Raw genomic sequence first — 25422 nt, forward strand, 5'->3', positions numbered from 1 at the left:
GGAAACTGAAAGGAAGGGCGTATGGTTTGGTTGGCCATCACGTTCAGGATTGGGGCTGGAAAGCAATAAGGACAGCGGAGGCAGAGGAGGAGAACACGAGCAAAGGAGAGCTTTACAGGCGGCATTGAGCGCCTCTAAGGTGAAGCCAGAGGCCGAGGCGATGGACAGGGAACGCAGGTTAGGCCGGCTGTACGGGGGCCGTTGTCATAGCTGTCGGCATTAGGCGCCGTCCAGGTTGGGGCAGGGTAGGAGATCAGTCTAGCAATGTCAGTGCTTGTGGGCACATCCTCGAGGTCTCATGTCTTTAGAGGGTTGTTGACAAAGAATCTGAGAGCAGCGAGGCAGAGTCGAGGCGGTAGCTGGAGTTTGGAGCCATACGGAAGTTCCAAGAGGGAGTCGCGGTGTGTGGGGCAAGTGCCGTGTTTAGAGGAATGAAGCCCACGCTCACCTCCAGCCCAGACCCTCACCTCTGCTGTTCGCCGTACATGGCCCCTTGCCCTGAAACCCCCTCGCTCCCCGCAGCTCCCAGACCCCCCTGCCGTCCTCGCCCCCTTCCCAGGACCACACCGCTTACCAAGGGTTACAACACTTTTTATTCCCACGCAGCCGTTTCAGAGTACAAACACAAGAAAAGACACCAACGCAGACAGCTCCCCCAGGTCCCCCGAGGCCGTTCGCGACCGATTCTCCCGTCAGGTGCACCGATGCCTCCCCGAACCCATGGACCCTGATCCCGCTCTCAAAATCTTCTGCCGCGGTGCACCACGCAAACGCAGGAGGGAATTCTGCCCCGCATTGCTCCTCCTTTCCTTGTGCCCAGCAGAAAGCACCTCTTTCCAAACACTGGGACCAGCTTCTCGCTACCCATTGCACAAGCAGTCTTCCCAGAGCCGCACCTGCTCCGGGGAGCTGTCTGACAACGTGCTCCCAACATGACGTCCAACGATGACCCCACGGCGCGACACCCACCTCGATCCCAGCCCGTGTGCTCCTGAGACACCGACGGCGGCCGCCGACGAACCTGGAGAGCTGTGGGCGCTCTGTCCCAGCCACGCGACCAACCGGGGTGCGAGTCCCCGAGGGTGCAGGCTACGAGGGACCGTCTGGGAAAACGCTGCAAAAAAACACCCCCTCAAACCCCACATCAATGATGGCAACCTGCAAAAAAAAAACCCCAAGTCCCACATCTATGATGGCAACCTGTAAAAAATATCTGAAGTCACACATTGATGCCAGAAAGCTGCAAAAAAAACCCCAAGTCCCGCTTCAATGCTGCTAAATGTGCAGCGCTGCCTTGCTGTCACGGTGACTGCCACATTCTGGGTCCGTGCCGGCTTTCACTCCAGGTCGAGTCCCTCTCTTGCCTCCATGCAGTGGAATGGGCCGGTGGCAGCCTGGCTGCTGCGGGGTGCTGTCTCCTACCCTACAAAGACGCTGGCTGGCGTGAGAACAGTCCTTGGCTGAGCGGTGGAGCGGTGCCTACGAGGCCGGTTCCTGCGGAGCTGCGCGCAGCCACAGCCACAGCTGGGCCGCCAACAGGAGGGTCGCTGGGGCGCGGTGCTCCCCTGAAGAGCTGGAGGCTGCCAACAGAAACGGGACAAACGTGAGCTGGGTCCTGGCACTAACACAACGGGTGACCCCCTCCTCCTTGATGCCCAGAGGTCCTGCGAGCTGCACCCATCCGGCATCCTCCTCGTCTCGTCACCCTGCTCTGCATCCCACAGTCCCCTTAGCTGGTATATCTGATCCTGGCCTCTGCTCTGCCCCCATTCCACACCACTGTACCGTTACACTGCCAGCTCTACAAAGTCTCAGTCTTTGCAGCGCTCAGACTTGACGCTGCCAGGCACCTCCATGCCCTGGGAACAGCATGCACCCGGTTCCCTGCCCACCACATCATCCAGCCGTATTCCCTGCGCATCTCGCCACCACGGCCCCTCGGCTGGGGCACAGAAGCCTCCTGGTCCATTCGTCCCCGCTCCTCCCGCACCGACCCCGGTACTTGCCCCTGCAGCTCTTGCCGTCCCCTTGCAGCGTCCCCGTCACGCAGCTGCACAGCGGCCCGTCCGCCCGACTCGTGCAGATCTGTTCGCATCCCCCGTTGTCCTCGCACCAGTCCGATCCTGGGCACCAAGAGCAGAGGGGAATGTGTGAGCGATGCTCTCAGACCTTCACACCCTGAGCCCTGGCTGCCTCAAACCCACATTCCTCACTACAACAAGGGAGCCCACCCTTTGCTTTCCCAGCAGCCCCACAGCTGTACCTAGTCTGATGCTCAAGGGGCCTTTCGGGAACTCCAAACACCTGTGCCCACAGCAATGTGGACCCCAACGTGAGCCACACCAGCCAGCACCCACGCAGCCTCTGCCCTCAGCAGAAACCCCTTGAAGCACTGTCTTGCAGTTTTCCCAAATCCTGCTCAAAAGACCAGCCTCTCCCCACAAAACACACACACACCCTCCCTCACCCCGGAGCTCCGGGATCCCACAACACATCGCTGGCCTTGAATCGGATGACAAACAAACCCCCACAACCTTCCTTGGGGTCACAAACACTTACGCTTCCTCCTAATAGGCCCCACCGAGAGGATCTGCTCCTTGGTCTCCTCGGCAAAGGCGCTGGCCATCCTCGTGTGCTGAGGGCAGTTCTGCACAGGGATAAACAGAACCACAGAGTGTCAGGGGTTGAAGGGCCCTGGAAAGCTCATCCAGTGCAATCCCCCATGGAGCAGGAACACCCAGCTGAGGTTACACAGGAAGGTGTCCAGGGGGTTGGAATGTCTGCACAGAAGGAGACTCCACAACCCCCTGGGCAGCCTGGGCCAGGCTCTGCCACCCTCACCCCAACAAGTTGCTTCTCCTCTTTCAGTGGAACCTCCTGTGTTCCAGTTTGCACCCATTGCCCCTTGTCCTGTCCCTGGTTGTCACCAGAAGAGCCTGGCTCCATCCTCCTGACACTCCCCCTTTGTATGTCCTGAGGTGTCCTACCAGCAGCAGGGCTCTCCTCCCAACACCTTAATGACACGCCACCCTCCCAACTCCTCCCTGAGGCTACACCTCTGGCCATCTCTCTATGGCCATGTTGACCAGGCAAATCCATGACCCACAACGCTTGCCCCACTTACTATTTTGCAGGAGTATTTCTCCGAATCGCAGAGGGACACGGCGCAATGCAGGTGAACTTCATCGTAATCCCCGATGAACTTGAAGACGGTGACGTGGAAGCGACACGTCAAGGACACCCCGTTCTCCTCTATGCCGATGGTGTTGTCCTTCATGTTTTGGCACCTGAACGAGGCGGTGAGTCTCACCCCAGCCCTCCTGTGACTGGGACCCCTCCTCAAGGGACACCGCTCACCCCTATCCCTCTAAGGCCCCTTGCCCCACGCCACTCCAGTAGCATGTCCTGTCTCTAAAGCTTGTTCTCTGGCATGTTGTAGGTATCCAAAGACACCTCTGCCATGATCCATATCCCCCCCATCGCCCACAGTCACCCCAACGCCTATTGCATCGACAACTCCAGGAAGGCTGCTCCAGCTAAGTGAAAAAACTCCTCCATACATCAAATTCCTCATTTTTCAAATCTGGAGACATTAGGATCCCAGGAATTTATCATTTCCTGCCCACAGCACTTGCAGGATGGTGTCAACTATGTTATTATAGTGACCTCACAGGTTAAGGAAGCAATACTAATTCCATTCTGCAGATGGGAAACTGAGGTCCAAAGAGATCTCATGATTTTGGGTTACAGGACGCATCTATGGCAGTGTAAGAAACGAAATAGGGCTGTGATAATCTTCTGCTTCCATAACACAATCTTAGGTCCAACAAAACTGTTTGTATGCTGAAGCTAAATCACACAAATAACTCTAACTCTTCACTTCCACTAACTCCTCCACTAACACTTCACTGTTCCCCTCCCTGTCCAGATCTCCATCAGCCATCTTGCAGAGTGAAAGGTCCCCCTGACTGATGCCACCGCTCCTTCAAGTGCCCTTCCCAAAGGACGTGACCCTAAACGTGCTGAGTCGCCCGGCCCGGACTCGCTCACCCTCCCTCGATGATGAAGTAGCGCAGCTTGTCGTTGCTGTCCCGAGACGGGGTCGCGTAGCACTTGTTCAGCATCAGGATCAAGTGGTTGGAATCGGCCCCGACGACAAACACCCCCACGTAGAGCACGTCCCGGGTGGTGAGCACCACCTCGCCCTGCCGGTAAGGGTGCTTGTAGGAGGAGTTCTTGTACAGGGCCATCTTAGTCGTGAAGCTCCCTTCCTGTGTTGGCACCGTCAGGTTAATCACGCTAACAAGGACAACAAAAACACAAGCTCGGTCAGAGGAAAGGCTACAAACCCCCAAGTCGACCATGTTGCTTCGGACCCTCGTCACCTTGCCGTGTGGCTCATCCTGGCTCCTACCTGAGCATTGGCCGCACCACCGAATCCAGGGAGATCTTGATGTCCAGCTCGTAGGCGCAAGAAAACTCCACGTTGATGGTCCGATCGCGGGTGATAATGTTGCCTGTGTTGTTCGCGCTCTCGATCCACACCGTGTTCTTGTACACTATATGTGTGCTGTTCGACTGCCAAAGGAACACGGGGCTTCGCTAGAGACCGGCCGTCTCTGCTCCCCTGCTCCTAACCAACACCTTGGCCCCTAAAAAAGCCACATGATGCCACAACGGGTACGCTATGGATGAGGAACAGCTCACGTGAATGAGAAGACACCCAGGGTGAACAGGCCGGCCCTACGTGCCCCGTGCCCTGGCTCACCTGCACCAGATTGCCGCAGTTGCCCTTGGTGTTGTTGATCTGGAAGGAGATGAAGTCCTCCCCCTCGATGCCGGGGCAGTGGCGGTCGTTGACGCGCACGCCCTCGCGCTCGAAGCCCAGCTGGAAGAGCTTGCACTTGGAGATGGACACTTCCATTTGGGCGGCTTTGCAGGTCACCTCCGCATCGATGATGTCTTGGGTGGCTACAGGAGAAGACGAGACAGCTTCCAATTGACAAAATGGAAACACTAGCCCAGGCCTGCAGCCTCCCCGCCGACAGAAACAACACGATGGTCTCCCGCGGCGCACCCTGCCCGTCTGCCCTCCCTGCTGCTCAAGGTGCTCCTGATGCTCAGACACCCATAACGTGCTTCTCCAGAAAAAATGCTCCATCAAACCTGACCATGCTCTCACAACTGTGTCTGGGCAGAGGTCCTGGCCCTCGGCACCTCCCTTCCCGCAGCCCCAGCGCAACGATGGCCCCTCGTGCGCCAGCCCCGGAGGACTCACTGTTCCCGTAGGGCGGGGGCTCGATGCAGCCGCACAGCTCCCCGCCGTTGTCCAGCTCGCAGCTGCGGTTGGGGCAGTCGGCGCCCACGCAGGGATCTTCCACCACTCCTGCTAAAGAGCACAAGATGGAGCGCAAACACGATCATTACCTTCAGACCGCGGGGAGGGCGCTGCCGGCCGCCACCTGCCAACCCCGCGGGCCCCTCTCCCGCCCGTTGCGGTCCCAGCGACACGTGGCTCCCCCCGTCCGTGTCAGCCCCCAGCTCTCTTACAGCAATTCTCCTTCTCGATCCACTCGGTGCCCAGGATGCCGAAGGTGCGACAGGCCTCGCCGTAGGCGGCCAGCGAGCCGCACAGCTGCACCTTCTTGTGGTTGTAGCAGCCGTCCAGAAAGCAGGACTCGTAAAAGGGCAAGGGGTCCAGGAGGCCGTAGCAGGGCTGGAAGAAGCCTTTCATGTCCGTCAGCTTCAGGCAGTAGCTGTCGCTCTGCAGCTCCTGGATCTGGACGTTGTCGCAGGAGGCGGCGTACTGCGAGTACTGCAGCTCGTTGCAGCTGTGGGCAGCGCACGTGTCACGGGGGCTCCCGTGGCGGCCGGTCCCGCTCCCGCCCGCGGGGAAGGGCCGTCCGACCGCTCACCTCTTCTGCATGCCGTTGGTCTTCCAGCTCTGTGCCAGCACCACGCTGCTGACCGCCGGCTTCCCCCGCAGCGTCGCGTAGTCGTCTGTCCGGTCGCCGTTGAAGTTGCCGCAGAGGCCGCACACCTTGTTCTGCAGCCGCTCGCCGATGGTGATTTTGATGACGTTGAAGCCGTTGTAGCGGATCTGGATGTCGGGGCCGGAGTCGATGACCAGGAAGCCCTCCTGGCTGAAGATCTTTGTGGAAAGCCCCGTGACAAAGGGGATGCTCACGAGGCTGCCGTTCACCTGGTTCAGGAGAGGACACGAGACTGACGTCCCTCTGTTCCCCTCTGCTTTATGCAGGCAAGTGCGAGCTGTCCCTAAACAGGTCCAAGACCTCCTCCTGCTGTCCCTAAACAGGTCCGAGACCTCCTCCTGCCGTCCCAGCCATGAAAACACCACAATGTAGCTTTGGCAGGGGCAACCACATCCCCCTGCTTTCTCCAGCCTGACAAATAGCTCTGAGCAGACCAACTCCCTTACATGCTCGCGCAAGGTCGCACTGCAAAGGGAACTCAAGGCTCGAGTGTGGGACTCGTTGCCCAGCAGAAAAGGGCACAGATGGTGCCCTGTAGAGGCTGAGTGACACCACAGCGATAGCCAGCCCTCTGTACTCCTCCATCTGACAACACAGCTTCACCTGCATCACCGAGACGTGGATGGGTACGAGAGTACAAACTCCCTGTTGCCCTAGCTGGTGTCCCTCTGCACAGCCCGACAAAAAACAGCCACGTCCTTCACCCATAGAGCTGCCTTGAATGGGACACAAAGCTACCGATGGAACCTTCTGGGGCCCTCGTGGAGATCGTCAAGTGCCATCCTCTTCTGGTCCCCTGCCACCTGTCCCCGCTCTAGAGGATGCCCCTGACAAGCCCTTACCTTGACGGTGTTCCTGTCACTGATGAGGATCTGCTCCTCGTTGATGTAGAAGTACACGGGGGAGATGATGGTGAGGTTGGGTGAGGACCACTTGTCGAAGTTGATGATGAGCTGGAAGGAGAAGTCGGGCAGCTTCTGGCAGATGGTGGAGAGGACGAAGGCGCAGTTGGCGGGGAAGCGGAGGAAAGCCCCGTCGAAGGTGCGGAAGACGCCGCCGCCCGCCGCCAGGCAGTAGGAGCTCCTGGTGCTGAAGCAGCCGCGGACGCCGTTGCGCAGGGCACACTCCTCGTCCGACTTGCAGTGCCGCGGGTCGCACTGGATGAGGTTGCGTCGGAAGCAGCGGCAGCGGCGGGTGCAGTCCCCGTTCCAGAAGAGCTGCTTGGGCTGAAACAGGGACCCGTCACCAGACGGCAGGACCAAGGACCCCAGCCCTACACTCCGAGGATGCTCGGGCCGAGGCTTGTGCCCCTCTCTCACATGGCTCGCAAGACCATGGGCCATCAAATTGAGGCTTCTTTCCTTGCTCTTTGCCAGCCTTCCTCAGAGCACAGCTCTGAAAGAGCAGCTGTGCAAAACCCTCAGGCTGCAAACAAGACTGGCACAGCAGATGTTTAAGCCAGCAGATCCGAGTGCACGCTGGATCAGAGCTCAACCCGGCCCCAGCAGAAGCAACAGTAAAATGCTCTGCAGCTCAGAGGAGGACTTAGAGACCGCAGGACAGCTTGAGCCCAGCACACATCCCACAGGCCACGGCTTTGCTACAGACCCCGCTTCCCCTCGATGGACGTCCGCCTGCTCTGCCCCTTGCTCCCTGCCCTCTCTTGCTTAGTGCAAAACCACAGAATTCAGAGCAACCTCCGAGCGTGGCCGCAGCCAGCAGACACGCGTGATGCCAATGAAGGAGAGGGCCTGTCCCTTTAGGTTCTCTGTCTGGCAAACAGACCTGGTACTGCACCTGGTACCTGCCTGGCCAGACCATCCTTCCCATTCAGAGCATGACACGCTGCCCAGGAGTATCAGAAAAAGCACCAGAAACGCCGAGAGAAGGCCGGGAGCGGCGTACCTCGTAGTATTTGCCATCGGAGTAGCAGCCGCAGTTGTGGGGGAGGATGCAGCTCTTGCCGTTGAGCACGTAGCCGGGGTCGCACTGGCATCCCTCCACGCAGTAGTGGCTGCAGTCGCTCTTGAGGCGGATGGCAGCGCAGCGGGGCTGGCACAGCGACACGCAGCTCTCGTAGTGGCTGTTGGGGGGACAGCTGACGGCTGCAACGTCACCAAGGGGACAAAACAGACACTGATGAGCTCCCTGGACAAACCGACGCTGGGGACATAATCCCTGCTGCTGCTGTCCCGGCTGAGGTGGTTAACATGGACTGTGCTGCCCAGAGAGGGACCCAGAGCTCGCGGCCTTTGTCGCTCCATCCTGCACCTCTTGCCAACTGCCTCCTCCAAGCTGAGCAACACTTCTCCATCACTGCCCACTGTCTCTGAGCTCCCGGACACCAGTTTCCCCAGAACCTTTCCCCTGTGCTCCCTGCAAACAGGGCTCCTCGCTGACACCACAGTAACACCTCCCTCCGGGAGCAATGCCCATGCCGTGGGGCCTTTCGGGCAGCGAACGGAGCCTCCGTGCCATCTGCATGGGGACACGTTTCAGGAATGTGTTTTGGCTTGGCCATTGGAGCACAAAGCCTATAAGAGCCAAAGCCTGTGCCACTTTTCTTGGCGCCCCAACAGGGACCATTTTGGACGCAGCGCGTGGCCTTGCCACCCTGGGCCCGCGAGAGCGGTGCCTTCCGAGCCACCGCTTTGCTTGTTAGAAGGATGAACGACATAAATGTGATTTTCAGTCTTGTTAGCAAAGACAATTACTTCCCATCTGATTTGCCAGATAGATTGGCTGCTAGAGAGGCTCACGGCCCCCATCCTCGTCAGCCTAATTGAACATCGCATGGTAATCTTATTGACAGAGCGTGCAGCTTCATTAAACCAAACACACGTACTCCTGGCTTTGAAACTGACTAATGCAATTCCTGATGAACAACAGAGGGATGGCTGAGACCTTTAGAACCAGAGGCTTCCCCGTTTCCATCCCTGCTCCCGCTCTACCACACGCAGCTCATCACAACTCCACAAGAACACAGTTCCCTAGACCTGATCCCACAACCCCACACCTCTAGGCAAGAAGAACCCGAGACAGGGTGGTGCTTACAACACGACGTGAAGTTCCTCCAGCCGGTAATGGCGATGCCCTGCGTTTGGCACGTGCTGGCGTAATTCTGCAGCCAGCTGCAGGCCGTCTGCATGGCTCCCCCGTCGACACACGTGTCAAAGAGGCAGTTCTTGTAGAAGAAGCCAGGGCTGATCTTGCTGTGGCACTTGGCAAAGACGCCGCTTTGGCTCGGGATGAGGCTGCAGAGCTGCTGGGGTTTCCAGAAGCCTTCCACCTTCCCGCAGGCAGGGCAGCGGTCGCCGCAGCCCACGCGGCAGAACGCGTCTCGCTTGGCCCAGCTCTGCACGAAGTCGGCGACGGTGGCAGCCGGCGTGCCGCCCGCGGCTACCAGGTCATCCTCGGGGTTGCCGTTGTAGCGGCCGCACAGGCCGTACGTCAGGTTCTGGAAGCTGCGTGGGACGGTGACCGAGAGGAAGGTCTTCCAGTCGTACACCACCTTCAGCCCAAAGTCGGTCTCGACCACGATGTGAAAGCCAAAGGCGAAGATATTCACTTTGCCCTGGCCCAGCTTCAGAGGCAGGTACAGGCGTTCGTCGTTGACCTGTGGAGAGGAAAACAGGGCATGTCGTGAGCAGGAATGATGCTCAGAGCACGTGAAGAAGGGTGGCTTGGTGCTCCGGGAGCACGGTCGCAGCCGGCCTCACCTCCACATCCAAAACAAAGCAGCCAAATTGGAAGCCGTCTCCAAAAGCTGTGCCTGGCGGCACGCTGGGGACAAACCTGAGCGCGTGCCCTTCCCTACCCCCAGAAAGCCTTGGAAGCTGTAAGGCGTTGTGCCTCGCGACTCACTCCATGGTTTGGAAACCACAACAGGGAGAAATAACCCCTGCCCTCGTGGCCTCGCACTCACCAGCACGGTATATTTGTAGGCACGGTGGATGACGATGTTGTAATTGAAGACCTCCACTTCGACCTGCTTGATCCACAGAGCCAGAGAGGTGTCCCGATCCTCATTCTTGGCTGTGACGGTGAACGCCGGGAAAGTGTCCGAGCGTTCCACCCTGGGCCGGGAGATCGTGGTGCACAGCACCAACGCGCAGCTGCTCTGGAAGTCGAAAGAGTAGCCGTCAAAAGTCAGGTAGTGTCCGTAACCGGAGATGATGCAGGAGGCGTCGGTGCGGACGTGGCAGTAGTAGAGTCCGTTCTCCTCCAAGCAGTACTCGTCATCCTTGCAGGAGACGTTCTCGCAGTACACGCTGTTGTCAGAGCCGTTGCAGTAGCAGAGGAAGTGGCAGGAGATGTCCATCCAAAAGGTCTGGTTGGTGGCCAGCTGGCGCCCCTCGAAATTGCAGCCGCACTCTCCGCGGGGAATGCAGCGGGTGCCGCGGAGCGCGAAGCCCTCGTCGCACTGGCAGCCCTCGGCGCAGGTGTCTGTGCACACGGGGCCCGTGGCCAGCGTCTCGCAGGTCTCCACGCAGCTCATGCACTCCTCGAAATGGCTGTTCTCCGGGCAGGCGAGAGCTGCGGAGCCGACACACATGGAGCGTGAGTTCCCAGCTTTGGCGGCCCCACAGCAGCGTGGGGTGAGGGAACCGGCAAAAGGTGGGAACGGGGTGAGCAGCGACCAATTCAGGGGAAAAGAGGCAAAGGGAAAGAGAAAACAGTCCCAGCACCCTGCTGGCCACCGGCTCTTTCTCTCCCCTTTGCAACCCCTTCTCCTCTTGGCCATAGCCCTCCTCACATCACAGCCCTGTCCTGACATTTGCTGAGCGACACCTGTGCCTGCGGTTTTATAGGGAATGAGGCCAAGGCTCCTGAATGATGCCTCCCTCAAACCTCCACGTTATAGACAACAGCTGCCCGCCGGAGATGAGGGAGAAGCGGGTGGAAAGAGCCTGCGCTTTTTAGCATCCCGAAGAAAAGCAGCTCTACCTTTGCGCACCCACGAGCTTGTGACGAAAAACACTCTGCCTGAGGTCGGCGGGGTCTACATCCCCTTCTGCCCACCCCAAAAAAAAGCTTTGGTGGACTCACGGCAAAAACTGTGGCTCCTCCACTGCCCGACGTCCACCTCGGCGTTCTTGCAGGCGCTGGCGTAGCGTGCCACCGAGTCGCAGAGCTCCGAGCGGTTGCCCCCGCTCTGGCAGAGGCGGAAAAGGCACGTCCTGTAGTAGGCGGAGACGTTGACCACGCTGTGGCACTCCAGGAAAGAGCTGTTGGTGGGGTCGTTGATGATGCCGCAGTTGGAGCGGCTCCGGTAGGACTTGAGCAGCTCCGAGTCGTTGTTGCAAGCCTTGAGGAGGTCCCCGCACTCCCCGTTGCAGATCTCGTCGAACGTGGTCCAGCTCTCCAGGAAGAGCTCCAGGTTGTCCGTGCACTTGCCCTTGGGCAGGCAGAATTCGTCGCCGGCGTCATCGTTGAAGAAGCCGCACAGGCCCCCCGTGCAGTTGAAGTAGGCGGTGGAAAGGCGGATCTCCAGGAGGCCCGAATCGTAGTAGGCAACAGCCAGGAGCCCCTCTGACTCCATCACGGTGCCGTTGTCACTACGGTAGATTTCCAGGCGGCCAGAAGGATGGAAATAGGGCAGCTCCACATCGTAACCGTTCACCTACAAGTAGCAAGTGGGTTGAGATGTGTCAGGGAGGGTGATGTGACTTTGCACAGACATTCCTGTCTGCTGCTCATGTTAAATGCTTCCTGACGCACACCCCACCCTCCAAGGCCTGGGATGGGCCGCCGGGACATCGCCACCTTTACCTTGATCTCCGACAGGCCGGTGCCTCCGATCTTCACCTCCTGGCCGACCGCCTGGATCCGCACGACGCGGGGCCCGTCAGGCGCTGACCCGGCCTTCTTTTGGCTGATGTCCACCTCGATGAAGTCCAGTGTGTCCGTGCAGGTTTTGAGGAGTATGTAGGAGTGCTCCAGCGGATAGGGGAAGGCGATGCCGTCAAACGTCCGCAGCACCTGGTTCTGCCCCACCAAACACACGGTCTCCCGCTTCGGGTAGCAGCCCCGGTAGCCATTCTCAATGGTGCAGACCTCTCCTTCGGGACAGGAGGCGTTGAAGCACCTGGCGTCCCCGCCGACCTCGCAGCGGCACTCCACCGTGCAGTCCGCTGCCGCCCAGAACGACTCCCCGACCGCGTAGTAGCGGCCGTCCACGTTGCAGCCGCACTGCTGGACAGGGACGCAGCGGTCGGTGCTGAGGACGTGGCCCTGGTCGCACTCGCAGCCCTCGGCGCACGGGGAGGTGCAGGACAGCGGGGCCGTGAGGTCCGAACACGTGGCGGGGCAGCTGCTGGCGCACACCGAGTAGCGGCTGAGCTCCGGGCAGCGCACGGCCGTCACTGGGGGTGCAGAGGGAGGCAAACAACAGGAGGACGCTGTTATGGCACCGTTTGGGACTGATTACCTCTTTGCCATTGACCCACAACAGAGACACACAGAACCCCAGAGTGTCAGGGGCTGGAAGGGCCCTGGAAAGCTCATCCAGGTCAATCCCCCCATGGAGCAGGAACACCCAGATGAGGTTACACAGGAAGGTGTCCAGGCGGGTTGTCTGCACAGAAGGAGACTCCACAACCCCCTGGGCAGCCTGGGCCAGGCTCTGCCACCCTCACCCCAACAAGTTGCTTCTCCTCTTTCCGTGGAACCTCCTGTGTTCCAGTTTGCACCCATTGCCCCTTGTCCTGTCACTGGTTGTCACCCAGAAGAGCCTGGCTCCATCCTCCTGACACTCCCCCTTTCCATCTTGATCCCTATGAATGAGGTCACCCCACTGACCCAGGAGCCTCACGTGACAGTAGAATTGTCCCCTCTGTTTCTTTCATGCAAGCAACAACTTCTCAAGAACATCCCCAGTGCCCTCAAGCTGCCCACAGCTATTTAATCCTGAGAGCGAGGAGGGTGGGCTGAGAAGCGTGCCGTTGGTCAGTCCCCATTCTGATCCTGCCTTCATCACGCAGCCACCCATCTGCAGAGGCTCCTGCCTGGCGCCTGACTCTTGCCACCCTTTTGCTGGCGTGAGAATCCAGTCCCACAGAGAGAAGGGACCAATGGGCTCTCACCCAACTCCCTCAGCATTGAGCAAACCCGTCCCTTGGATTTCTCCACCTTCATCTCACCCCTAAAATCACTTCCCTCCTCCTGTTCCCATCACAAGCTCGCCAACACTTACTGCATCCCGCCTGTGCGCGCCACTCTCCCACCGAGATGCCCAGGGCCTGGCACACGGCGGCGTACGCCTGGAGGGCTTGGCACAGCCCGGTGCCGTTATCCCGCGCGCCGCAGAGGTCGTAGACGCAGCTGTGGACGAAGGCGGTGGGGTCCACCACGGCGTTGCACTCCCACAGCGGCCCGCCGCTCTTGTTGATGAAGCCGCAGTACTCGGAGGTGAAGTACAGAGACTCGGTGGCGGCGTCGCAGAGGCTGCAGTTGTACACGCAGCCGGACGAGCATCTTCTCTCGGGATGCGGCACTCGCCAGCTCTCGCCCAGGTCCGGCGCAGACGACGCCAACCTCCCGTCCGAGCGCAGGGTGTCGTCCTCGGGGTCTTTATTGTAATTTCCACACAGACCGCATGTGGAGTTGATGTACGTGCCCGGAACGGAGACGGAGGCGTAATGTTGTCCGTCATAGGTCACCAGCAGACCGAAGTCGGTCTCCAGCGCTGTGGACAAGCCGCTTTGGTAGATTTTTATTGCGCCCAGTTCGAGGGATATAGGTAGAGACACCACCAAATCATCCACCTGCAAGAACAACAGCAGATGACTGAGGTGGCAGAGGTCATAGCAGAGGTCTTATACAGGGACAGGAGACATACGGCCCCATTACAGGGTCCCAGGGTTAGGAAATGCACGGCAGGACAGCTGGCAGAAAGCCACAGGCATTTGCCACCAGGTCTGTCACCTGTGTCCCCTTTCCCAAGGGACACGTGGGGCCCAGAAGCACCATCGGGGCACACATGCGGAGCGGAGGTTTGCCGCATTTTGTCAGACAGAGGCTGTTTATTTGCAAAGATTGGGGTAGCGGGGAGAATGAGGGCACCCATCAGAATAGGACACGGAGGCCACCCGAGCAAGGTATCAGAGGAGAAGAGGGGGCACGAGTCGGCCCCACAACCTCGTTACCGAATCCCAGAATGTGAGGGGTTGAAGGGCCCTGGAAAGCTCATCCAGGTCAATCCCCCCATGGAGCAGGAACACCCAGATGAGGTTACACAGGAAGGTGTCCAGGCGGGTTGGAATGTCTGCACAGAAGGAGACTCCACAACCCCCCTGGGCAGCCTGGGCCAGGCTCTGCCACCCTCACCCCAACAAGTTTCTTCTCCTCTTTCAGTGGAACCTCCTGTGTTCCAGTTTGCACCCATTGCCCCTTGTCCTGTCCCTGGTTGTCACCAGAAGAGCCTGGCTCCATCCTCCTGACACTCCCCCTTTCCATCTTGATCCTCAGGAATGAGTCACCCCTGTCTCTTCTCCAAGCTCCAGAGCCAGAACTGGACAGAGCAGAGGGGCAGGAGAACCTCTCTGACCTACTGACCACCCCCTTCTCATCCACCCCAGGTCCCATTGGCTTCCTGGCCACAAGGGCCCAGTGCTGGCTCATGGTCACCCTGCTGTCCCCCAGGACCCCCAGTCCTTTCCTTCCAGCGGGGCTCTTACCTTCGCTTTCCCAAAGCTGCCCTTCGGGAGCACGATCTTGTGCGAGTAGACCTCCACAAAAATATCCCTCAGCCAGGAGACGGAGGAGCCGCCTCGGTTCTCGTTCTTGGCCTCCACGTTGAAGTAGGGCAGCTGGGAGCCTGGCCAGCACTGCCTGGCGAGGAGGTAGGAGCAGGAACCCTGGAAGTGAAAGAGGAAGCCGTCGAAGGTGTGGTAATGCGGATCTCCGAACACCACGCAGGTGCTGCTCTCCACCGGCACGCACTGGAAGAACTTGGTCTTCAGCTCGCACACTTCAAAGGGGCCGCAAGCCACCTCCTGGCAGAAGATCTCATTGTTGAAGTCCAGGCAGCGGCACTTGGTGGTGCAGTTGGCGCTGTCCCAGAAGATCTCCCCTTGACGGAGAAACTGTCCTAGAACGACAGAAAGGAAAAAAACCCACGCTACATCACTACTCTGAACAGAGGAACGCGCTCTGACTGCATCGCATCGGTCCTCGGAGGGGTTTGACGGCAATATAGACAGGAACGTGGCCAAAACATCCTGCTGTGGGGCTTCTCAGCTGCTTTCTCTCTGCAGACTCCCGTCAGGAGCCACTCGGCAACACACTGCGATCACAAGCTTCATCTTCCATGTACCGTGTGTCCCTTTCACGTCCTACCTGTGCCACAATTCTGTGGGGTGGTGCGACCACTGTCACGAATCTGGGGTTGGTGCTGCACCACGCAGGCTGGCTTCATCAAAAGCTATTCCTTCTCTTTTGGGCACCCACCAGCCTAGGTCTGCTTCAGAATCGCAGGACACAGGAGCCGTTTGGGCTGTTTTCTCAAAGGGTAAATCCACTGGTAGAGCTCACGCCTTCTAGACTCCGTTTCCAGTGCTGTCGCTGTACTTGCATCGTCTTGCAGCATTGTAGGTATCTCTATAATTCCCCTGTTCACACAATTTTGCCGGTCAAATAGCGACTCTGCCGGACTTAGCGGTGCTAGGTAAGGCTTGGCTTTGCTGATCTTGAAGGTCTTTTCTGGCCTAAACGATTCCATGATGCTGCCAGTGGCTCAGAAGCAAGACGCTCTCATTCCGAAAGTGCTCGTTGGAGTTACGAAACCAAAGAGCTGTTGATCGGTAACTTCCACACCACACACCAGCGAGAAGGGGAAACGCTGAGTGATCGCACAGCAATAGACCGAGCAGACTTGTTACACGGCGCTACTATAAAGGGAGGCAGGTTTGTCTGGTGAGAGACGTGAGAGAAGACGGGAGAACCAGGGCGGCAAACACCCGTGAGAGATTCCCTCTCCTCCATATGGCCGCCTTTCACACTTCTTCCGCCGTGCGCGCTGCCTGAATTACCCTCTCCTAAACTTTTTGTTCTCTTCCCTGCCTCCTACAAAAAATAAAAAGCTATTTTCCACTTGCCTGCAACATGCAACATCTCCTCTTAGCGAGACCCACTTGCGAGGGCTTCCCCGCTTGCCTCCGGTGCCTCGTGCTGCGTCTCCTCTCGTGGAGTGTGACCCCATGTCCACCGTGAAATGCAAATCCAGTGGTAGGATCGCCACACGCTGCCGTTATCTGCAAAGCCAGGCTTTGCAAAGCCCAGCCTTTCTTCCTGGGGTCGGCAGCTGGAAGAAGCTGGGGCGGTTGGACCCGAAACCTCCCCTGAGGATGCAAGAGCCTCGGGGTCTTGTACAGCCCTAAACTAGGACATAAAGCAGCCACACGTCTCGGAGTGGTGACACCTCCGGTGTCCTTCAGCAAGTGACAAGTTTCTCTCACTAGAAAGACTCCCGGAGCACAGCGACTGCTCCTGACAGTTTTATTCGTCAAATGATAATGCAATAATCTCTCTGCAGCCGCTGTGTGCATTTATTATCCTCTTCATACCCCCACGCTGCCAGTGACACACACGCAGAAACCGGTACAGGGACATTTGTCCTGCCTGGAGAACCTGCTATTCCTCCTGCAGTAACAAGGGAAATGGGACAACACCATCAGCTTTCCCACTCTGGGGCCACAATGAAATAATCATCCCCAGATCCTTCCTATTGCCACCGTCAGCGTCACAGAAAAGAGGCTCGGTGGCATTTTATCCCTGTGAAACACTCGAGCACCACCTGCCCTTGCCTTCAGGTTCTGGGGCGCAGAAATGGAGGCTGACAGCAACACCACACTGAGAGTTCGCTGCAAATAGTCCTCGTGAGCCAGGTCTGGCCATCCGAGAGCATGATGACATCCCCCTGGGTGACACAATGCCAATGGGGACATGGGACAAATGACAGGCGACAATGGCTTCTTGACGCACGCTGCCGAGGATGCTCTCCCGCCGCACTGCACCCCAAAACAGCCGTTTTCCCCCTTACCTCTCAGGCTGCAGCCATTGGCCGGATCTATTTCTCTGCCATCTATTTTGAAAGCCCAGCGCCCGGGGACGTTCACATTGGTGGTTTCTTCGATATTGACTATATCTGGGGTTCTGGAGCCCGGGATGCTAAAGAAGTTGGTGATGTTTCCACCATTGAAACCAGCCTAAAACAGAGAGAGAGCAAATTTCATCGCACATCTTCGCTATGGGAAAGCATTTCTGCACTCCTCTGCCCCCAACAATAACTCCTGAGCGTATCTTCTTTCGTTTTAAAGTCTCATTTCAGTTATCAGGCAGTTTGGATGCAAGTGAAAAGCGCTATAGGTCCTACAAGCAGTATGGATGGATATTTACACATTTATGTATGCATATATAGATAAGATTATGGGTGTATGTATTGAGCGGCCACTATAAAGTGAGGAAGCGATGGAGGGTGGTTCCCCTTGCACAGCAGCACTGGAAGCTGAATCTGAGCCCTCCTGACCCTTCAGAGATACGCTGGGACCATCAAGGAGAAAGGGTTTGGTGATGGAGCGGGACAGAAACCACCCACAGTCTTACTTAGCACAGAGTAACTTTGGCTCCCAATGAGACGGAGCGCCAAGGCGCGATGGGGCACGGCGGAGCTCCAGGGCACAGCAAAGGCAGCTCTAACATCTGCAGCACTTTGGACACATCAAGAAAGCAACCCCAACCCCTCAAGCAGAGTAACGGGCTGTGGCGCTGCTGCTGACGCCCCATTTTGGGGTGCTCGTCCCACCTTGCCATGCAGCGCGCTTGCTGGGAACATTAATGGCATAAGCAAGATATGGGCAACCATCTGAGAGCTCCACGGGGATGGATTCAGGAGTGACAAACTCACCTGCGCCATCACCCCGCCCAGCCCGGTCAGGGGGTCCCCTCCGCTGGCCGTCCCCGTGGTCCAGCTGATCTCGTGGTAGTTAAACAGAGCAAAAGACGCCACTCCGTCGGTGATCAGGACGGCTTGGAAGGTGTTCACCTGTTGGAAGCGGGGAGCGCAATCAGGAGGTGAGAGCCATTCTCTCACCCTGCCCTTCTGCTGCGTTCGTCTCCGAGCCTTGCGGTGAAGCCACATGAGACCCGAAACATTCACCCTCGCTGCTGTGGTTCCACCAGCTGCCGTCCCCACCGCCAAGGAGGACAAGATGACTGTCTCTGATCCAATTTAAAGCCAATAGATGGCAGCACGAGAACAAGCTCAGGGGGAAAAGGCAGTCGGCAGGATTCGGGTTGTTATGACCTGTTATCTTCCATTACCCTAACTCAGCTTTCCTCCTTGCCGCGTTATCTTACCCGCTTCCCTTCCGCATTCATATCCTACACCACTGTTAACAGTGGATTACATCCAAGTCAACCACGGATATTATGCGCTTTGCTCGGCTGCCAAATCCCTCGGTACCTGCTCAATCTGTCGCTCGCGTTCCTCCTCCCGCTTGAAATGACTCTGCATTTCCAGCCCCCAAAACCCCAGATACATTCAGGCGACTGCCAGCCCGGGTCCAATGTAAGGAGGACGTGCTTTGCCACCGGTGAGGGTGGTATAGCCCTTTTGTGGACGCACAGAACGACACAGGCAGCCTTTCCCCTGGAGATGTCCCCTCCATCCTGCAGATCCAGCAGCAGAGGTCACCACTGGGAACTAACGATCCATTACTTCCTTCAGCTTTTGGTGCTTTTGCGTCCTTGCCGTGCTCACCCAGCCCAGACCACGCCGTGACGCGCGGTTCCCGCCTGTGAGCGAGCAGGATTGCAGCCTGGGTGGCCCCGCTTTTTAGTTATTCCAGACCAGCCACCTCGGCTCTGCAAACTGTGAAGGAATCTGCAGAAATGCTTCTCGGCCGCTACGGCGAAGCGCGTGGATGGAAGCACCTCAGGCTAGGACGCGCTAGCCCTGAGTTACCAACAGTTCCCTGTGCTGCTGGACCACGGGAACACTCCGAGGGGCTGGGGGTCACTTTGCAGCGCTTTACATTCCCATTTACATTTGAATACTGGCACTGAGGTGAGCACAAGCACCTCAGGATTGAGAGGGGACCCGTTCCTGCTCCTGCATCCTTTCCCTGGCTCCGGTTTCAGCTCCTCGGCACGCTCGCTCACCTTTTCAAAGTCTTTTCCCACCACTGGGAGATCAGAAGGGACTAACACATAAAGACACTGTCGCTTTGATCGTGCAACAACGACGTTTCTTCGGTGGAGCAGCAAACCCTGCTCCGGTCAGGTCCCTCCGGCGGGCGGCAGGAGCTGCCGCGGTACCGGGAGGTTTAGGATGCACTTAAATGAACAACAAACATCTCCCCGTTCGGTGCTGCGTTGAGCACCCCAGCCATCGAACGAGGCTCTCGGAAACCTCACCTGTTTGCTCGGGTCTCATTGAGAAACGGTAACCGCAGCGTCCCCAAGGCCCCATTTGTGGGATTGTTTACTGCAGCTTTTCTGCATTGCGATGAATTTCCTGCTTAAGTTGCATCGCGCCATCCCACGTGCTAACCCGGAGCCCCGGTCGCTATTGACCGGGAAGGCTGCTCTATAGCAAAATAAATTGCATTGTGTTGCAAATGTAATTCTTCAGGCAATACATGAATCTCTATATTGCTTGCTGTCTGCAAATATATATGTATGTGTGGCTTTTTTTTCTGCGAGCGCTGCCAGGACTGGCAAAAAATATGCATTAAATCTCGAGCCTCTCTAACAAATGGAAAAGAGCTGGACTGTTTATCAGAGCCAGCTCCTCCAGACAGAAGCTCCTCTGCCCAAAAGAGAACTGGGGAGAGAGAAGACAAAGCAACTCACTCTGTTTTATGCACAAAGGCCAGGACGGTTTTATATATATATATATATATATATATATACGGACATATACTCAACCAGCAAACACCACAGCCCATCGCTCTTACCGGAGTGGTGCTGCTCCCTCCATAGAAGGTGACTTCCTCCCAGGTGACGATGAAGACCCAGACGGCGGAGAAGGAGGCCATGTCTTTGAAGTGCTTGCGCACGTCTCTGGACGCCCTCCGCAGCAGCTCGGGCTCGCTGCTCTCCCGGTAGTAGATCTCCCCGCGGATGCCGTTGTGCACGTCTGCCCAGAAAGGCGCGATGAAGGCCCGGCCGTCCGTCAGAGGAAACGCCTCCGGCGTGAACTGGCTGACCAGCGCGTTGAAGGAGATCACGCCGTTGTTGTTGACCTGCACAAAGAGATCCCCGCGCGCCTGAGCCAGCTGAAAGCTGCTGGTTTATCTGAAAACGTGGGGTGAGTGGCTTTTAGGCCATAATTTGGCCTAATATTGACACCATATTGGCTAATATTGGCTCATAACATTGACACCAGTTGACAGAGCCTGACCAGCTCTCTTCAGTCATTGATAACTCATGGCATTGAGTTTGACCAGGTGCATCTTTACAAGGATGTATCTGATGCAATTAGAGATGAACATGTGAAAGGAGCGATGTACAAACGGATTGAAGAAGATCTGGAACAGCGTATTCTGCGTGGGGACGAACTCTACGCTGCGCTAAACCCCCTGGTGAACCACAAGAAGAAACTCCTCCTCATTCAGCACAGGATCAACCTCATCCCACCAGTGGCGGCCAAAGGCTGAGCGCAGGAAGCCCCACATGGGAGAAAACCCTGAAAAGCCTGAAAACGGGGCTCCTACGGGACAATGCAGTCGGGGTGTCCATCAGAGCGACGTGGCGCTCGGCTCAGCTGGGACCCTGGGTTTGGAGACCACCAGGAGACCTGCTTGAATGACCCCAGTGGCCATCTGAGAACATCCTTGTCTCAGACACTTACATACAGGTCCAAACCATCGCCCTTTATGTTGCCCTGTATGTTCTTGTATCTTGTCATGTAACAGGAATAATGTTCCTTGTGTCAAGGCCTTAGCGTGGCCGCACCATTTAATCACCTACAAAGAAAATTTATTGCCTTTTATATTCTTCCCCATGAACATTAGCCCATTAAATATACCTTTGACTTTCTTAATCATAAAACCTATCAGTTCATGAAATCTAAGAACTTGTCAGGTAGGTGCTAATAAATCTTGCGGTTCCTGATGATGGGGAGAGCAGGTTTAAAATGCAGCTGCTAATTGCAGGGAAAAGAATAAAGGGAAGGTCTGCTTCCCCACTTACATAAATGCTTCTGTACGGGGCTCCAAAAAAGATGAACGGGATGGAGATCTTGATCTCAGGAGAGCTCCCATCATCCACTTTGGGTGTTTTCGTGTCGTTCTGCCAGAACGGGTACAGACTCGCCATGGTGTGAGCTGGAACGAGAGGGAGAACAGAGTCCTCATGGCCACGTCCCACCCTCCGGGCTCGGGGTTACAGCCTGAGATGTCACGACTGCTCCCACATTTCCTGGCAAAATAAGGTTTCCTGCTAAAAGACGCTGCCGGCAAATGTAACTGTCTCTCCTAAAAGTATTTCAGAAGCAGTTTTGATGCGTTTCAATAAGAACCTGCCGCTTTCTGCCAGGCCAGAATCCAACAGCTTGAGTCGCAGGCGGGCACCTCTGGCCCCAGGGCACGTGTCCCCCTGCCAGATCTGACCCTGGATTTCTGGCCGTTCGCTGCTGCTGCGGCTCCTCGCAGAGCAAGCGGGGATTTGGCCACGTTTTCCTTCCCGTCCTCCCCTCTTTGATGTAGAAAAGCAGCGCCCCGTCCTTACAACATTCAATCCCGGCCGACAGGAGCCTCCTGGCTCTGAGCAATCCCGCTCTGTTCACCTGGACGTGCTTTTCTCTCCTCAGTCCTGCCCTGCGCCGCTCGGAGCCTCCAGCCAGGACAGCTCACCCTGCACCATCACGGGTGCAGGACGGGCTCTGGGGATGCTCCTGCGCAAACCTGCCTCTGGGCTTCACATGCACACCCGGTCTAACTTCCCTTGGAGAAAAGGACACCAGGGAAGCCTGGCCTAACCCATCCTGACTTCCCACGACACACACGCGTGGCCTGAGCGCCCCGCAAGACACAAAGGGTGACGGTGTCCGAGCCACGAGCCTGGTTTCACAGATATATCCGAAGGGCTGCAGCGAAGCTCCTGGCTGCCAAGCAGTGAAATAAGTCATTTCACAGCTGTTACTCACCCGATAGCTGAGCCATAGGTAGGAGACGTGGATTTTGCTTCTTTCTCACACAGAACACTCAGAAAAACTGCTCAGTGCCAACACTTTAGCACTGCTCGTGTGACACCTCTGCATGCATCGTGTCACCCAGCCAAGCAGCCCAGCGGCTTCTCCTGATTGTGACTTTTATCCCAGGGATATTTTTCAAGGATGAGCTGGTGTCCTCAGGAGGAAAAGAGACCCCCAGCTTTTGCCCAAGCTGGCAAATCAGCAGCTGAACGGGGAAACATCTTCCAACCTTCCCAACTCTGGGCTTGCTCACTAGAGGTCCTCAAGCTGGCCACACATTGTACCAACCATGCACATCTGCACATCTCCTAACTCGATGTTCCTCCTGCCCGTACCAGCTCTGCACGCCCTTCTTTGAACTCAAACACGACAAACATCAACTATTCCACGAGGCTGGCGAGCTGTTCCTGTGCTCTTCCACAACCACGGCACAGACGGGGTCCCAAAGCAGCGCTGACCCCTTGGTGGGAGTGGGCTGAGCACCCAGGAGACCCTCCCTACCCAAACCCCATGACGTTCGCCTGTCGCTCACCCACTTTGCCCTTCACTGGCTGGATGCTGGTCAGCCTGCTCAACCCTCACAACATCCCATCTTCCCTTGCTTTTAGAAAATAATTCCCTTGTAAGTGTAACTGCTGATGTGTCTTTTCCCGTAGAAGCTTGTGGTTCAACGTTAAACCAACAGCATGTCAAAGAATAAAATAAGGTCATTTCTTGTATGTTTTCCTATTTGTTATTAGTCTTGTTCATATTTGGGGAAACATTGTGGAGTGAAAATAGGAAGAAATGTTGACTTGCGTAAAGGAATAAGAGTAAGATCTTTAAATACCCTGGTGTGCTTGTGCATTGAGAGCCCAGACTGCAGCCCAGCCAAACAACCTTACTTTAAAATAAATGCTTTAAATGTTATAAATATTTCTGTCTCTCTTCTGCAATACTTTACAGACATTGTCTGTTCTGCCGTTAACTCCCTGATGTGGATTTCCTAATAGAAAATTTGGAGGATTCTTCATTATCTCAACCTGAAATGTTGAACCTTTGAAATGTTTCGTAGCAACCTCTGGAACACCCCATGTGCGCACACACAGCCGTATAGATGATATATGCACACATTATGTAGAACGCTCACCGCAACCAACAGCTTCTTGGCCTGTCTACCCTGCCGGCTTTGCCAGCGTTGTATTGAGCTCCTCGGTCAATGTCAACGACCATCGCGTCATTGCTCCCAATGAGCCGAGGCCCATTTGCACATGTTGCCGATCCATCTCCCGCAATGCAAGTTGTCACTTGGACAAAAACGGCACCACAAAGGTGCATTGATTCCCCGCTTCGTGCTCACCCTGAAATCAGCGGTTGCTGAACACCACATCACCCTGGTTCTTGTCCTTGCTCCCACCCAGGGAGTGTTTTCCGAGCCCTTCTGGACTCCGTGGGCGCAGCACCGCCCCAAGGTGACCCCGTTCCCAGCACCCGAGCGGGAGACACTCACCCCTCTGCCGCGCCGTGAGCACCACAAGGGCCACCCAGGTCCCGAGAAACGATCGCTTGTTCATCCTGCGGGAAGGAGGGAAACCCAGACACGCATCACAAACCCCGGGAGACGCCGAGCTGCCCAGTCGCGGCCGCCACTCGGGTGTTTCATAGCTCAAGTTCTGCACCCCACACAGACCCAAAATGGCGCAATAACACTGCCCTGGTTATAGCAGCTGCAGGTATCGTCAAAGCAAGCCCATAACCACAAAGAGCTGCCGCTCATTCCACGCAGCGTTTTGGAAGCTGTGAATAGCCCCGATGGTTCAATTCCCCGATGCACTCAGCATGGGGATGGATTCTTCTGCCTGGCTTCAAGGGGAACAGCTTCGTGCTGCTCCCAACGCCAGAGCCGGTGAACGGCTCTCGGAGTTAAGGGGCTTCAGACGCTGCTTCGGCTAATCCTTTGTGCTGGCTGCTCTCACCACGCTCGCTTACCGTTTCTGAGGAGTGCGGAAGAAGCACAAACATTTACACAGCTGGGCAACTCCTTGCTGAACAGGAATCAATGACAGAGAGAGAAGCAGGGAAAACGAACGTGAACTCCTCTGCCAGCTTTAATTCCTTCTGTGCCTAATGCAATTTGTTACTCGTTATTAATCCAATAGAAAGGATCGCTAAAACACCTGCTTTGATTTCTTCGCCGATCTCTTCCTCTCATTACACACGGGCAGAGCTCCCAGGAAGATATTGTGTGCTCAGCTTCAGACACTATATCCACATTACTTATATATATAGTTTCAACACCAGCCTCTCTGCCTTCTCAGCTTTATATAAGGCAACGACTAGTGGAGACTACGGCAGAACAAGAGCGAGACTGGCAAACACGACAGACAATAAAGAATACGTTACTTCACATATCGCGTTCAAAAATACAGTTTTCTAGCTATGGAAAAAAGAGTTACCAACCTGTTTCGTAGACTAGAGGAGCAATCGGGGCTGAAATTTTAGACCGATCTCAGTAGAGCGGGGAGAAATCCTATGTCAATGGAGAATGCATGCCGGTCCTCCTTTGGCAATTAGCGCTGATGACTGAAACGATGGCTCGGTCCCCTCGCAATTGAAAAGCCCGTTTTCTTCAATGCTGTTCCAGGGCTGAGTTGCAATCGCAACCTCTACTGATAACCAGCAAGCTAATCTGGAGATCAGCTTTGGGTTGGAGAGGGAGAGAGGCCTCTTTCTTCCCCAAAAGCTCGCTCCTTTGAGCTGGATTCAGAGGGCAATGCCAGCGAGCCGGAGCTCACCGTTGTGTTGCGCAGCATCGCTTTTCGCTGAGGGAAAAGAAAGAAGAATTGAGCCCCTTCCTCCTTTGTGTAAGTGAAAAAAAAAAAAAGCCCCATCTATATAACGTTACAGGATTAGCATTAAACTGCGCTAGGCTTAAAGGCAGCACCCCAGCCGTTCAATGGAGTTACTTTTCCATCCAAGTCTTGCTTTACTTTCTGTAGCTTCTGCTTTTACAGGTGGAAGAGGAAACACTTACCCAGCGCTCTCCTCCTGCAGGAACAGATTGAGGACAGGGACGCAAGAAGCACCTAAACCCCCATTTTTCCATCACCCCAGCACCCCTAGATGTGCGTTTAGTAAAGTCACCCCCAAAGCGCTGGGTCTTACCTTCGCAGTTCCTTTCGGTACATCAGGGCATCAGCAAATCCTTCTCTTTATCCTCCAGGAATGGCTTTGCTTTATTTTTTATGTTTT

At 56.3% G+C, this 25422-nt stretch overlaps 1 protein-coding gene across 2 annotated transcripts; it reads right to left on the reverse strand.

Annotated features, from left to right (window-relative positions):
• Positions 1-583: 583 nt before the first annotated feature.
• Positions 584-24954, reverse strand: TECTA (tectorin alpha). Of its 2 annotated transcripts, XM_082070147.1 has the most exons (24): positions 24631-24954; positions 23681-23745; positions 21189-21322; positions 19952-20239; positions 17899-18036; positions 17035-17200; positions 14672-15084; positions 13189-13759; positions 11766-12358; positions 11043-11616; positions 9919-10529; positions 9048-9609; positions 7899-8098; positions 6836-7219; positions 5916-6202; positions 5551-5831; positions 5279-5389; positions 4769-4971; positions 4415-4578; positions 4051-4299; positions 3125-3287; positions 2560-2647; positions 2007-2123; positions 584-1580 (listed from the first exon to the last, which is right to left on the reverse strand). In XM_082070147.1, exons 2-24 carry the CDS (start codon positions 23742-23744, stop codon positions 1480-1482), a joined length of 6462 nt encoding a protein of 2153 aa, XP_081926273.1. In that variant the 5' UTR covers position 23745; positions 24631-24954; the 3' UTR covers positions 584-1479. The 2 variants fall into 2 exon arrangements, 1 of the variants encoding a protein (XP_081926273.1); XR_014185813.1 differs by lacking the exons at positions 584-1580; positions 2007-2123; positions 2560-2647; ... (1 more) ...; positions 4051-4299; positions 4415-4578 and having other exon boundaries at positions 4943-4971; positions 5279-5386.
• Between the last annotated feature and the right edge of the window lie 468 nt (positions 24955-25422).

The sequence above is a fragment of the Streptopelia decaocto genome (genome assembly GCF_964273445.1).
Source record: "Streptopelia decaocto genome assembly, chromosome: 21".
NCBI lineage: Eukaryota > Metazoa > Chordata > Aves > Columbiformes > Columbidae > Streptopelia > Streptopelia decaocto.

Bases quoted from the DNA above. Each gene is read 5' to 3' on its own strand.
- TECTA (XM_082070147.1), bottom strand. From the start codon at position 23,744: ATGAACAAGCGATCGTTTCTCGGGACCTGGGTGGCCCTTGTGGTGCTC. The intron at 4,972-5,278 runs GTGAGTCCTCCG...CTTCTCCTGTAG, and splicing joins GCCCCCGCCCTACGGGAACA to CCACCCAAGACATCATCGAT. The intron at 4,300-4,414 runs GTAGGAGCCAGG...TGTCCTTGTTAG, and splicing joins GTGGTGCGGCCAATGCTCAG to CGTGATTAACCTGACGGTGC.